The sequence below is a fragment of the Lithobates pipiens genome, unplaced genomic scaffold (genome assembly GCF_037356315.1).
Source record: "Lithobates pipiens isolate NorthernLeopardFrog02 unplaced genomic scaffold, aLitPip1_a1.2 Scaffold_8, whole genome shotgun sequence".
Lineage (NCBI taxonomy): Eukaryota > Metazoa > Chordata > Amphibia > Anura > Ranidae > Lithobates > Lithobates pipiens.
This window is the reverse complement of record NW_027507903.1, coordinates 200,959,673-200,974,959: the sequence shown is the minus strand read 5'-3', so window position 1 is coordinate 200,974,959 and position 15,287 is coordinate 200,959,673. Positions and strand designations below refer to the sequence as shown.

General features: G+C 40.6%; 1 protein-coding gene across 13 annotated transcripts in view; it reads right to left on the bottom strand.

The window, feature by feature from the left end:
- The window catches only part of CADPS2 (calcium dependent secretion activator 2), an 852,012-nt gene that overhangs the window by 647,968 nt on the left and 188,757 nt on the right, over positions 1-15,287 (bottom strand). For all 13 annotated transcript variants that reach the window (XM_077471987.1, XM_077471989.1, XM_077471994.1 and 10 more), the window contains exon 7: positions 8,059-8,170. In XM_077471987.1, the coding sequence (XP_077328113.1) occupies positions 8,059-8,170 (112 nt within the window). The remainder of the gene's footprint in view (positions 1-8,058; positions 8,171-15,287) is intronic.

Below are 15,287 nucleotides of genomic sequence, written 5' to 3'. Positions count from 1 at the left end.
CACCAGTTTCTGAAGCCATGCTCTGAGCCTACCCTGTCTGCCACCCGAAGAGGACTTAGGACAGTGACAGTCCCACCCTCCTTGCTACCGCTGACTGCGGGGTTCTTTCCGCTGGACTCACCACCCTGAGGAGTTCTGCGCTGTCCACATGTAGTGCCTGTAGTCCCTGAGTGCCCTCAAGTGCAGAGGAAACAAAAGCTGTGTTGGTGGGCAGCCGCCAGAATGAGCACTAAAACGTTCTAGAAAAGTGCTCAGGCTTCAATAAAATGGCCGCCCAGCGTTCAGTACACAGACAGGAAACACAGGGAAAATGGATGTGAGAGCACATGAGCCATGCTGCTGCTAGAGAACACTGAAAAACGTGACCACAGCAGACCCTCACAGTCCCCTTCCGGGAGCTTAACACACAGGACCCAGACCACCACTAGCCAGCCAGCCCTCCATCTCAGGTGAGAGCCCACAGAGATCCCCTGTATATACACACTGCAGCCACATGCAGCATCCCCCCCAGGGAGAGGGGGAGGGAAGATAGGGACAGGGGAGAGAAGAGAGGGAGGTGAGGGCCCCCCGAATCGACCTCCCAGGGAATGCCCAGCCGCTCAGCCCCGTCAAGGAAGGGAGAGCTGTACTTACCAGTCCTGAAGAGCTGAGAGACATTCCATTGCATAACTACTCACTGATCAGTACAGGGTAGCTGCTGGCCCGGCATACTGTGACACAGACATAAGTAGCCCGGTCATATGTATGCCCCAGAGCATAAAAGCTCACCGACCACCTCTGGAGCTGAGGTTTCGTCATGGCCTGCTGAGCTGTAGCTGCGACCTGCACACGCTCGATGGCCAGACTGGGTAGACAAGGATAAGGGTATCCAGCCTGTCACACAGTCGACTGTTGATAGCTGATAACAGAATCAATCATCTTGCACAAAAAGCCAAGCTTCTGCATAAAAAAGCATGGACCGATGGGCCCTCAGGGTTCCTAGGTCCTTCTTCACTAGGGAAAATATAACTGAGGTCTGTCTGCAAACGGGAGGGTTGTTACCCAAGGGACCGCCCCCCTGGGCCTAGAATTCTCCTAGTGATAAGGCTAACAACCCATTTGTTACAGAGAGGCGATATGTTTGGTGAATATAAGAGAAATCAAGTTTTAAAATAAGAAAAAGTTAATTGGCTATCAGAGAGAAGAAGTTTAAATATTGCCACAATGTGTAATGGAACACAGCGGTTACCCAAAGTAACACCTAAAGTGTTTCAAAACTTTAAATGTTTTTTAACTTCATGCATTCCCTGCATGAAGGTAAAAAAAAAAAAAAAAAAAAAAAAAAAAAAAAAAAAAACGTAGCCACCTTTTCTATCCCTCCACTTACCTGTCCCCTCTGATTGATTCAGTGCTGTGTCCAGCTGCATATCTTATCCCATCACTTCCTCTTCTCACAGGAGACTCAGCCATAAGCTCCTGCTGTTGTCTGTCAAATCCTGTGAGGAGGGAATGGGAGGTGTGGCTGAGCCACCCTGTCTATATGAAGGCACACAGCCTGGCTCCAGAGTGTGCCCACATGGGTGTCCCTATAGAACACGACTTGCTACTGGGGCACTCATAAGAAGTGTCCGAGAGAGTTGGTGGGGGACTGCAAAAGAAGAGGTAGGGAATTGCTCAGAAATGAACACATGGATTACACGTCAGTAGTCAAATAACATTCATGGCCATGAGCTGTACAAACCTCTGCATCAACAATCCTAAAGCATTTCTCCATTGACATTTTCAAATCACCATACTGGGATACATACAGAGGCCACTGTTACAGTTGTTGAATAGTCACTAGTGGTACCTGACTGATATACATTACTATGAAGCTACTGTATTAATGCCAAGGAAGGCAACAGCTCAGATACATATTCAATTATGGACATTTTACAACCTGTGTACTGACACGCTACATGTAGCTGCGACACCACAATGTCCAATTAAATTAAATTAATGAATGCATGATTTTGTTGATGAACGGTGACAATGTTTTGTGTTTATCCATGACATCTAGCTATTGTACGCAATGCAATTTCAACTTTTCACCTTTCTTTCACTAATAAAAAGGTCTCTTTTTCATGAAGAGGACTTTGATTTGGCTTCAGTGAGCAACCTAAAAGCTAAGCACACCTTTGTTTTTTAGGAAACACAATACTAGCAAGTCTCTGCATTTTCCAAAAAAATCTGCAAAAAATAAAATAAATGTGATTACCTTGGGGTGTTTACTTTCCAAAAAAGGGGTAATTTGAGGGATTTGTGCTTTCCTGTCATTTTATTAGGTTTTTTTTTTCTAAAATGTGTGGCCTTTTATCCTTTAAATAGTAAAAAAAAAAAAAAAAACAGGCAGCAGTTATTGCATCAGAAAGAAAGCTTCATCGGCCCTTCTGGGGAAGCCGGTGGGGGGGCATACCGGGACACACAAGACGCCTGATCGCATTTATATTCACCACAGCAAGGATTCCTATTGCACGATCCTGAAGGTCCCCCACAATCCCCTTTGTTTCAAATTTCTCTTTATTTTATTTATATTATAAAACATACATACAAGATTTTCCATTCAAATTTCACATCATTATAAAACATTTCCCATACATTACAAAAAGGAGAAAAAAAAAAGAAAAAAAAACACACAACTTATCAATACTATCCCATTCAATCCCCCTCCCCTCCCTTACATAAATTCCCACATTTTACCTGAGGTACTCAATTCCTCCCATTTTTTCCAATAGTTTGAAATCTGTTTCTCTACATATCCCTCTTGTCTAATTTGTTTCTCCATGAAACACAGTTCGCTCATCTCATAATTCCACTCTATTACTGTTGGAGCAACTTCCTTTTTCCATTTCCGTACTATTACGGCTTTAGCTACCGTAGTTATTTGGTACAAAAATTCCATCTCTTTTTGTTTTAATTTTCCAGATGTATGGGAGAATACTGTCTTTATATCAAGATTTATTCTTATACCTGTCAACTCCTGATATATTTTATTATCTTACCCCAAAATATTTTTATCTTCCAACAACTGTACCAAATATGCTCTAAAGTGCCCTTTTCCTTCTTACACCTCCAACATAATTCAGAGTTCCGTTTGTTTATTTTATTCATAACCACTGAGCTACTATACCATCTTAATAGCATTTTATAATTTTTTTCTTGATATTTAATAGCTAAGGGTGTTTTATAAATTCCTTCAAATATCTCTTCCCATTCTTTCTCTGTCAACTCCTGCCCTATTTCTTCCTCCCATTTTTTTATTCCTGCTATTTTTTTTAATATCCCCACCAGGAAGTAATAGGCTGTATATCTTAGCTAATTTCTTATTTGCTTTATCCTTATTCATTGCTATTTGTTCAAATATGGTTAATGGTCTATTAATCATTATCTTTATTGGGTCAATAAATGCCCTCAGCTGTAAATACTGAAACCATTTATTTTTATATTCTTGCCCCAATTCCTGAAATGTTGGAATATTTCCATCATTTAGGATTTGTATTATCCGCTCATGTTCTTCCATATTCCATTTCAAAAATTTGTTATCCTTTACAGCTGGTCTAAATTCGGGATTAGCAAATAAAGGGGTCATAGGGCCTATTGAAGATGATAGTTTTTTTTTTTATCATATCATCCCAGATTTTTAAAGTTGTTTTTACAAAAATAGGCATATCCTTCTTCTCTGGCCTTGACTTAGGTTTTATCCATGGCTGATGTTTTATTTTAGCCCCTAATATATCTTCCTCTAATTTTATCCATTGCTTGTCTTTCTCATTATGTTGCCAGTCGATTATTCTCATTAAAGAGGCTGCTTGTGAATATTTAAAAAAGTCGGGCATTGCTAATCCTCCATTATTTTTCGTTCTAATACCTCTCTACCTACTCTGGGAGTCTTACAAAACTTTCTACCATTTCTTTCAGATCTTTCATAATTTTTTTTGATGTTATAATGGGTACCGTTTGAAAGATATAGAGCATAATTGGTAAAATCTCCATCTTTACAATATTTATTCTCCCAAACCATGAGTGAGTTATTTTATCATATTTACCTAGAAGTTTCTTTACCTTCTGGACTGCCAAGTTATAGTTCATATCTTGCAAGAGTTTTAAATCTCTTGGAATATATACTTCCAAATATTTTATCGCATCTTGCTTCCATTTAAACGGAAAGTTCTTTTGTAAAACAGTTTGAACTCCCTCTTCTAATGTAATATTCATTAATTCAGATTTGTCGTAATTTACTTTAAAATTACTAATTTCGCCGAATCTCTCGAGCTTTTTTATTAGATTTGGTATAGTAATTATAGGATTAGTTATATATAATAAAAGATCATCTGCATAAGCAGCCATCTTATAGTCTTTGCCTTTAACCTTTATCCCCATAATATCTTTATTTATTCTTACAGCCTCCATGAGATGTTCCATCATCATAATATATAAAAGTGGTGATAAAGGACACCCTTGTCGGGTTCCATTTGAAATCTTTATATATTCTGATAATATCCCATTTGTTCTCACTTTAGCCCTTGAATTTTTATATAAAGCCATAATCCTTCCTAACATCTTAGGTCCCATTGCTGTTTGCTTCAATACTTCCTCTAAGAACTGCCACCCCACCCTATCGAATGCCTTTTCGGCATCTATAGCCAGTAGGCAGGTAGGGATGGCAGTTCTCTGAGCGTATTCAATCAACGTGCATGTTTTAGTGATATTATCTCTGGTCTCCCTCCCTTTCATAAACCCCGTTTGTTCCAGGCTTATGTTATTTGAGATAATAGCCGTTATTCGTTTGGATAAAATCTTTGAAAATATTCTTATATCTAGATTAGTCAAAGATATAGGTCTATAATTTTTACATAGTGATTGATCTTTTTCCGGTTTGAATATTAATACTATATGAGCTTCTGTACTTTGTATCGCGAATGGCTGTTTTAAAGATATAGAGTTAAATGTTTCCTTAAGTATGGGTATTATTTGATCCTTAAATGACTTGTAGAATCTAGCGGTATATCCATCTGGCCCTGGACTTTTTCCCAGAGCGAGTTCAATAGTCTGTTGAATTTCTTCTGTTGTAATTTCTTCCTCCAACCCCTCCATCTTTTCTTTTAAGCGGTTAAATATAGCCATTTCCTTTACATATTTTTGTATGTCCTCCCCTTTGTCTTCTCCTTCCGTATGTACCTGACCATCTTTTATATTGTATAATTTAGAATAATATGTATGGAAGGTTTCAGATATTTCCTCTGGATCATATGTCATTTCCCCATTTGGCTTTACAATTTTCTCTATATAACTTGGGGGTTGTTGTTTTCTTAATGCTCGGGCTAATATTTTCCCAGGTTTATTTCCAAATTTGTACCACTGCGCTCTATCCTTATCTCTTATCCGAAGGGAATCTTCATCAAGCACTGATTGCAATTCCAATTGTTTTTCCTTTAATCTAGCTCCATCACACAGTTTCCTATTTGCTTTATGCATTTCTTCTAGTTCTTTGATCCCACATTCCAATTGATATATTTTTTGTATTTTTTCTTTTTTTATTCTTGCTCCGTGCTTGATGAATATTCCCCTCATTACACATTTTAATGTTTCCCATTGAGTTGGAAGTGAGGTTTCATCCCTTTCATGAATTATCAAAAATTCTTTTATAACTTGTATTATTTCTGCCTCACATTTCCCATCTTTAATTAGATTATCATTCAATCTCCATGTCCCATTTCTTTTCTTCGTTTCAATCACATAAAGTTCCACATATATTGGGGCATGGTCCGACCAGAGGAATCCCCCTATTTTTGTTGCTGGTTTCATCATTAAGCCCTCTCCATTTATAAAAAAATAATCTAATCTATGATATGAATTGTGTATATTTGAATAATATGTATAGTTTTTTTTCTTTTGATGTTGAGCCCTCCATATAACTTTTAAAGGCCAAACTGATGTGGATTGTGATCAATGATCGAATTGTGGCTATTCACTGGAATAAGCTGGCCTATTTCCAGAAAACACAGGATTCCTGGATAAAATGCCTTTCAGGACCCTCCTGATCTGGATGGAGGGATATGTGCAATTCTTGGAGCTTGCCATCAATTTAGAAACTCAATAAAAATGAAAAATATGGAGTTTTTTTTTCCAAAAAAATAAAAAAAAAAAAAAAAAAAAAAAACTTTCCATAAATATTAAGTTAATATTTTTTATAGGAACTGCAAGACTTTTTTTAGTCTAAAAATCAACCAAATATTTACCAAACTTTTACTAAAAGCTTACTTATTAAGGAAAAGGTATTGGGATCTGCCAATCTTTCAGCCTGCTTTGCCGTCTTTACAAGCTTTACAAGTTTTACAAGGTTGCTGTTCTGGTATCTTTGAATGCTTGTTTTGACCACAAGGTTTTGCAGGCGGCAGTTTGAGGTTCATGTGTTTCTTTTTTCTGGGTTTTTTTTTGCTCAGATTGTGTGTTTTGCTTCTGATTTCCCACCCCTCAATCCTAGCTGATATTGGACATCCCTATGGTCAAGATCCTTACCAGACTGTGTCCTTTAATACACACAAGAGAAAACTGGATTTTATTTCTACTAACCGTAAAATGCCTTTCCCCTTTGATATTGCTTTCTGTACTGCTGTACTTAGAGGCAGCACTTACTATTGGTGCTTTTTAAAAAAAAATTCTGCCTAGTGTCCTACTCTTGAAAGTGGCACTATAACCCCCTGGTTAAGATTCTTGCTGGGCTATGTACCTAAATGAACCTATAAGAAATTACTTTTAAATACCTCAAGGGAAGGACTCCGTAAAAGATCTTCTGTATCACCACTAATGGGAGGGGCAGCAGGGTTAACAGAGCTGAATAGAACAATGACTTGAATGCATCTGGCTTTGAAATTTACGATTGATACACGATTCCTGCAGCTAGAAAAAGTTCCGGTTTGCTAGTTTTAAATGTCATCTTACTCATAAAATGTTGAATTATGGACCGAACAGTGTTTAATTTCAGCAAAGAAAATTGTAATAAGAGGGTGTTTAGATGTTTTTATTAAGTATTAAGTACAAAATCTTTGAAATATATAATTCTTTTGAACGTTCTAGCTTAGCAAAAAAACAAACACATTACAGCTCATGAACATGCATAGGATCCTCAACCTGCTTCAAAGGTCATTCCAATATAGGTGAAGTGCACTCAGGTTTTGAAACTGCTTCCCTGGTATACTGGTACTCCAGGTTCATCGTCATTGTCTGGTCATTTAAAGCAATGTTAAAGTCTTGTGTTTTTTTGTATAACAACAAACATGTCATAATTACCTGCTCTGTGGAGTGGTTTTGCACATGGATTCGCCCAGATCCTCCTCTTCTTGGGTCCCTTGCAAGTGCTCCTGGCCCCTCCCTCCTCCCAAGTGCCCCCACAGCAAGTAGCTTGCTATGGGGGCACCCGAGTCGAGGCACTGCTCTGTGTGTCCATTCAGATATGGAGCTGCAGCTTGGCCCTGCCCCCTCTCTCCTCAGTGGCTCACTGACTTTGACTGACTGCAGCGGGAGCCAATGAGGAGAGAGAATCCCAGACAGACGAGGCTCTCCTGCAACATGGCTTGGATCAAGAGGGAGCTCAAGTATTAGGAGGACTAAGGGGGCTGTTGCACACAGGTTTTTTATCTTAATGCATAAAACACATTAAGAGAAGAAAACTTTGTCTTTAGAGCGACCTTAAAATACAGACAACCATTCCTGCCTCTGCCATTAAGATAGTCACTAAAGACAGTCTGGAGATGACAGAATAGCCCCTAAGGTCCTGCACTTCCCAGCTCAATTTATTTAGCTGCCCGTTTCTTGCTCTCAAATACATTTCATGTTATATAGCCATATAAAAAAAAAAAAAAAAAAAAAAAAAATTAAACAAACATTACTGCATATGAATAGCCACATGTAAAGTCTGTCAGAAATACGATTTCTTTTTAAGCATTACTAGCAAACACATATTTCCCTGAATTGTGCATAATCATGGGCTTAATAGAAATCGAACAAATTAATTGCATTTTGGAGCACAACAGAACCTACCCTTCCAAGTTCTTTATCTTCGAGTGCCAAAACACCAGTGCTTTCTGTAAAGAGCTTTACTTTGACAACTGGTCGAGGATGAGTTGTTGTGAAATCTCCTTGTGTTCCCCATCTGTGGAATGCAGATATAAATGATAAGCACTACATTTACTTGGATTCATTTAAAAAGTTAGAACACACACAAACCAATATCAATCTTTTGTAAGGCTGACTGGCTAAATAGCCATTTAAACAGTTATTTTTAATCTTGGGGAACTCTAATAATGTATGTGTCTTAGGTTTGTAACAAATAGTGGGTGATTGAACCCAACACTTACCGTTTAAGTAAATGTCTCAATGAAAGGTGCCTGCTGTTATGCGTTAGACAAAAAACAATAGGTGATCTCGCTGTAATGAGTTTCAATTTTATTAGTGGTAACAAGCACTAAGACCATTTAGCTACAATTGCTTAATCAAGCCTTTGTTGCACTTTCAACAATAAGGCAATGGCAGTTGGCTTTCAAGGGTACACCAAAAAGGGTATTTGACTAACAAGGGTATTTGACTAAACCACCATCAGCCATAGACAACTACAACAGCTTGTAGTTGTGTATGAATTAACATAGCGCTTATGAGTGCTCTTGGCAATTCATTGATCCTGTCATTCAGTAACTGCCTGCAGGCATATTTTGTATTCTGAGTTAGGACTATGAATTGGTAAAGCGTATCTAAACGCAATATATAAGTTCACCTTTATAAAAAAAACTAAAAAAAAAAAAAAAATTCTAAATGCACATCTTTTTGCAGGAAAAAAAAAATAAAAAATATTTTTTTAAATTTTATTAGGCGCCTGCAAAGCATTGCAATCAGTCTCAGGCTCCTGCTGACTGTCAGTACTACCTTGTACGGGCAGGCAGTTACTGAATGACAGAAAGGATCAATGAATTGCCAAGAGCACTCATAAGCGCTATGTTAATTCATACACAACTACAAGCTGTTGTAGTTGTCTATGGCTGATGGTAGTTTTGTGGTTCTCCCATTCACAGAACTCTGAATGAATGATGTGGCAGGGTAGGTAGTGTGCTTGGAGAGGTTGAGTGTACAAATTAAAATAAAATCCCACATTTTGGGGTGTCCCCAGAAAAGTAACAGTGGGGAAATCTTCCAAATGGAACACTAGTTTTGGTGACCTGGGGGGTCCCCAAGGGATTCCCTTAATTACACACATGGCAAAAAAACTGACTGGGCTTATAATCCTCTCTTACGCTTTTCAAAATGAAAAAAAAAAAAAAAAAAAAAAAAAAAAAGGGTTTTGTATATAGTTTTACTTTAGAGTCAGCCAGTTCTGGAAAACTTTAAATTTAGCAGCTACAACTGTAGCTGCTGACTTTTAATAAACAGATACTCACCTGTCCAATGATCCAGTACCGCCTTCACCTGAGCCGGTTCTTCATCAATCCAAAAGGGAGAAAGGGGGAGAGAACTTCTGGTGGATCAGCTGCGCCCCCCCCAATGTAGCCTAAATATGGTGTGGGGGGGGGGGGGGGGGGACTAGTGCAACTTCCCTTTTTGGGTGAAGTTCCACCTTAAATTGACCCTGTCATTAAAGCAGAACCAAGCCCATTAATTTAATGGTTCCAAAAAAAGTTACATTCAAGGCATGCCATTGCTTGTGCTCTCAACCGAACTGTCAAGCCCGTTAATGGCTGGTATCATAAATGATCACGTGCAGCTGTTGTAAACAAGCATTTCCCTATTCTTCCTAGTGACAGGACACTGATCACAGCTCCCTATGATCGGGAACAGTGATCACCCCCCCCCCCCCCCAGTTAGAATCACTCCCTAGGAAACACTTAACCCCTTCAGCGCCCCCTAGTGGTTAACCCCTTCACTGCCAGTCACATTTAGACAGTATTCAGTGCATTTTTAATTGCAATGATCGCTGTATAAATGTGAATGGTCCCAAAATAGCGCAGACAGTGTCCGATCTGTCCGCTATGTCACAGTCATGATAAAAATCACAGATCACCATTACTAGTAAAAAAATATATATATCTGCAGTGTGTGTCATCTCCAGCTATAGGCCTCACGGTTCAGTCTGAGTCTCTGCAGTGTGTGTCACCTCCAGCTACAAATGGCGGCGCGGTTAGACGCAGAGGCTACTCCGGGTCCAAAAGAAGGAGCTTTTAATGTTGTCTCTGTCTTTAAATAGTCCTACCTTATCACAAAGTCATCTGGAAACTACTTTAAAACATAACTACGATTGCCAAAGTCTTTTGGATATTGGCCATATACACAAACATCAACTCACCAGTGGCTATCAAGAAGCTACAAGACCTCTGTTTACTGAAACCTGACCCCGTGTCCGCAGTTTCGCCTACTGAAACTTACCAGACAAGGCAGCGACGCAAGCAGTGTGAGAGGAGACAAACGGAGTAAGCTAGGAGGTATAAGGGCAAGGCTAAGGGCTAAACCCACAAGGCTGGCTCTTCCAACACTTATGCTCTCTAATGTTCGCTCGCTGGAAAATAAACTGGACTTAATTCAACTCAGTCAGTCTACAGAGCATGAGACAAGAGATTGTTGTGCGTTTATCTTCACTGAAACATGGTTAACAACATCCCTGACTCTGCCATTCAGCTACACAGGCTAAGCTGTTACCGAGCGGATAGATTCATCACTGTCCGGTAAGACTCGAGGAGGTGGTCTGTGTGTATATATCAAAGAATGGTGTAACAATACTGTGGTGGTAACAAAACACTGCTCATCGCTGGTTGAGTTTATGTTTTTGAAGTGTCGACCATTCTATCTGCCGAGGGAGTTCCCAGCCATTGTTATTGTCGCGGTTTACATTCCCCCGTGTGTAAACCTTAAGGACGCACTTCGTGAACTTTACAGCTCTATCAGCGAACATCAAACACCCCTGATGGCTTTTTCATTATTGCTGGTGACTTCAACCATGCAAACTTGACAGTTTTGCTGAAGTTCTACCAACATGTGAATTTTGCAACAAGAGGAAACATACTAGACCTTGTTTATACAACAGAGAAAAATGCATACAAGGCTGAACCCCGCCCCCACCTTGGGTATTTAGATCACATCTCTGTTATGCCAATTCCAGCATATATACCATTGCTTACACTTGCAAAACCGGTTCAAAAAGAAATCACAGTATGGCCTGACAATGCTACCCCAGTACTGCAGGACTGCTTTCAGCACACAGATTGGAACATGTTTAAAGAGACAGCCACTTACAATTATACAGACTTACAAGAGTACACTGAAACAGTGACTGCTTACATCAAAAAGTGCATATAGATGATGTGACAGTCACCAAGATTATTACCACACGGGGGGGGGGGGGGGGGGCGTGGCGACCGAGCGCCAAGATGGACGCCTGAGCTGAGAGCTCCGTTCGACCACCGGAGAGAACAACCCTATCGCAACTCCATCGGTGACATATTTCCACATAAACCTATCTACAACGCAGTGTAGACACCTTCGCTTCCACCGAAGATGCCAAAAAATAGAAAGAATCAACAACCGCCGCGGAAACTTCCGAACCTCTTCAGAGCGCGCGGAATCACACAAAATGGCGCCGGATCGTGTGTGACTGAAATTCAGGAGCAGGCCTCGCAACAACCTCACCTCCGAACGACTTCCCTCAGCGGTTCCTCCTCGGGGACGAATAGCCCAACGACTAGAAGCCCAGCCAAACAAACAAAGGCAACGGATATCTTCTCCAGACGCAAACCGAGCGGACCGCGACATGGAGGTAAGCGGATCCGCTCCTGTAGGCCATGCTATACATCCACCGGCATCCGACCTGATTGCGGCCTACCCCACATCCGATCAACCGGTCTCATATACGGTCCTTAAGGAGATGCTGATGTCACTCAAAGCCTCCATACAAGCTGACCTCACTGTAGAAGTCACTAACAGCCATAGGGAAGTATTGGCCCTAGGTAATAGAGTGGATCAAGTGGAGCGCAACATGGGGGAATGCACTACTTCCTTCAATACTTTAGTAGAGGCCCACAAGTCCCATGATGAAGAGATAGCATGGCTAAAGAGTAAAGTTGCAGACCTCGAGGACCGCTCTAGGAGGTGCAATATTAAAATCAGAGGTGTTCCTGAAGCCATACCTCCAAACCAATTACTGCAGTATGTACACACGCTATTCTCCACCATTATCCCTACATTATCTCCTCAAGAACTGACCATTGACAGGATTCACAGAGTCCCCAAGCCAGCATTTCTCCCTGAAGGTACCCCTCGGGATGTTTTGCTCAAGATGCATTACTATCATATCAAGGAACAAATTATGACTGCGTTTCGTACTCGGGGCAGCAACCTCTCTCAATATGCAGAATTGATCCTCCTCCCTGACCTATCAAGGCATACTCTGCAATTACGCCGAAACTTAGTGACCATCACGAAGGCCTTGCGCAACCACAATATACCACACAAGTGGCGTTACCCAGCAAAATTGTCCATCTCACATGATGGTACCACGCACACAGTTACCACTTTAGCTGAAGGTATCGCACTCTTGCGTCAATGGGGCATACTTCCACAACAAAGCCCTCTGGAACCACCCGCAACACAACTACGCCCTATTCCGGACGAGTGGCAAGTAGTTTCGCGCAGACAAGCCCCCAAAAATGTCACTGATGGCAGTAAATGATCAAACACCGCTAACAAATATGTTCTCTCCCTGGACACAAGGATTTCTTCATCTCTCCTTGTTCTTACCCCTGACATTTGTCATTTCTGCAGCTTTGTTTGCATATGGATCGCTTATATGATTCTATTTTTACAATTTTATACGTTGTTTATTTTTGTGGTTACACCCTTTGTTTCATTAGCACTGGACCTACACTTCATCTCCTGTCCTACTACATTTCTAACTACCATGGCAGCATCTCTTCTGTCAACCTCATGGAGATCAGATGACTCTAATAATTCTCGAAGGACACTGAGTACACCTACACATTTTTCCCACCTGAAAAAGGACTATTACTTTTGTTTCCAATAATGCCAGAGGCCTCAACCACCCCGTGAAACGCTACTCGCTGTGGACCGAAGCTCATAAACTAAAGGCGGATATTTTATGTGTGCAGGAAACTCATTTTCAACAGGACAACCATCCCAAATGTACACAAAAACTACCCACATGTATTCCTGGCAAATAATCCAAATAAAAAAAGTGGAGGTGTTCTTCTTGCCATCCGTGACACGGTCTCCTTCCATCTCAAGAACTCCATCACAGCCGACAATGGTCGCTATATTATTATCCAGGGTGATAATAACTCTAAACCGTACACCATTGTATCCATATACGCCCCAAACACCCGACAGATTAGGTTTTTGAATAGACTAATCCGTAAAATACAATCCATCCAATACGGTAGTCTCATTATTGGTGGCGATTTCAACCTCATTGTCGACCCACAACTTGACACTTCTAATGTCAAACGTAACAACAACACCTACCTAAATAAGGTCCTACATTCAGAGAAACTGTACGACGTGTGGAGATGCACACATGGCAACGAGAAAGACTTTACCTTCTTCTCCCATGTACATGGGTCTTATTCCAGAATAGACTTTTTTATCAGATCAATGGACCTTACAAAATGTTTCATCCTCTGAGATATATGATATATTACGTGGTCTGACCATTATGCCATATCACTTTCTATTCATGAGAAGGGTGTCTCCCCCTCGTCACCCATCTGGCGATGCAGTGTTAGATTACTACAGGACCCCGGTACCAGGGAACTGATTTCTCAAAACCTTAAAACATATTTCCAACAAAATGAACATTCAGTAGAGAGTCCCTTCACACTCTGGAACGCCCATAAAGCGTTTATTAGAGGCATCCTTATCCAGCTAGGAGCTAGAGCTAAAAAGAAGTATACTGCAACCATAGACTCCATTACTTCCGACATCCACAATTTAGAAGCCCTTAATAAAGCATCTCCCTCCCACCAGCGGACTACTCAAATAACTTCACTTAGAGAAAAATTGAGAGATCACCTGGCCCAAAACTATGATTTCTATCTTAGACGCTTGAAGTTACGTACCTACGCCTGTGCAGATAGAGCAGGCAAATATCTGGCCAATAGGATTAGAGCAATACGCACCAAAACTAGGATTTCCCACTTGATACACCCTACATCCCATCATAAAATCATCAATCCTCAGGAAATCGCAAACCACTTTGCACAATATTACAGTGAGCTTTATAACCTTAGCACTGACCCCCACATTTCTCAACCTACTGTTCCCAAAATACAGCATTTCCTCAAAGATTTAGATCTCCCCAAACTCTCCGAAACACAGCTTGAATTGCTGAATTCACAGTTCACAAGTCATGAAATAACATCAGTCATCACTTCACTTCCTCATGGGAAATCCCCCGGTCCTGATGGACTAAATAATGAATATTTCAAAACCTTTTCCACTATTCTTTCCCCGCATCTCCAAAAAATGTTCACACAGGCAGCACACTCAGCATCCTTTCCAAATGAAATGTTAAAAGCATACGTGACCACCATACCCAAACCTGGCAAAGATCCCACTACCCCTAGTAATTTTAGACCTATTTCTCTTCTAAACACAGATATAAAGATCTACGCCAAACTTATCGCCCTTAGACTGTCGGAGTTTATGCCTTCCTTAATTAAGAGCGACCAGATGGGCTTCATCAGGGGGAGACAAACTTCTGATGCTACAAGACGTATTAATATTGTTCATTACGCTAATTTAACTAAAACGCCTTCTCTGCTGCTCTCTATAGACGCAGAGAAGGCGTTTGATAGAGTGGAATGGTGTTATATGAAAGAAGTCCTCCAAAAATTTGGCTTTCACGGTCTCATCTCCAACGCAATGTTTGCTTTGTATTCCAATCCATCCGCCCAAGTCTTAACAGCTGGTATGCTCTCCACACCGTTCCCTATTTCTAATGGCACCCGTCAGGGGTGTCCACTATCCCCAACCATTTTTAACCTCATGATAGAACCCCTGGCGGAGGCCATTAGATCTCAGGCCGATATTACTGGACACGTGTTAGGATCTCGTAACCACGTTATCAATTTGTTTGCCGATGACGTTGTCCTGATGCTGACAAACCCATCCAGGTCTCTCCCCTTAGTCCATGAAACTTTGAAAAACTTTGGTGAGATTTCATACTATAAAGTTAATTTTGCTAAATCATTGATTCTAGATTTAGGAATTACGGAACT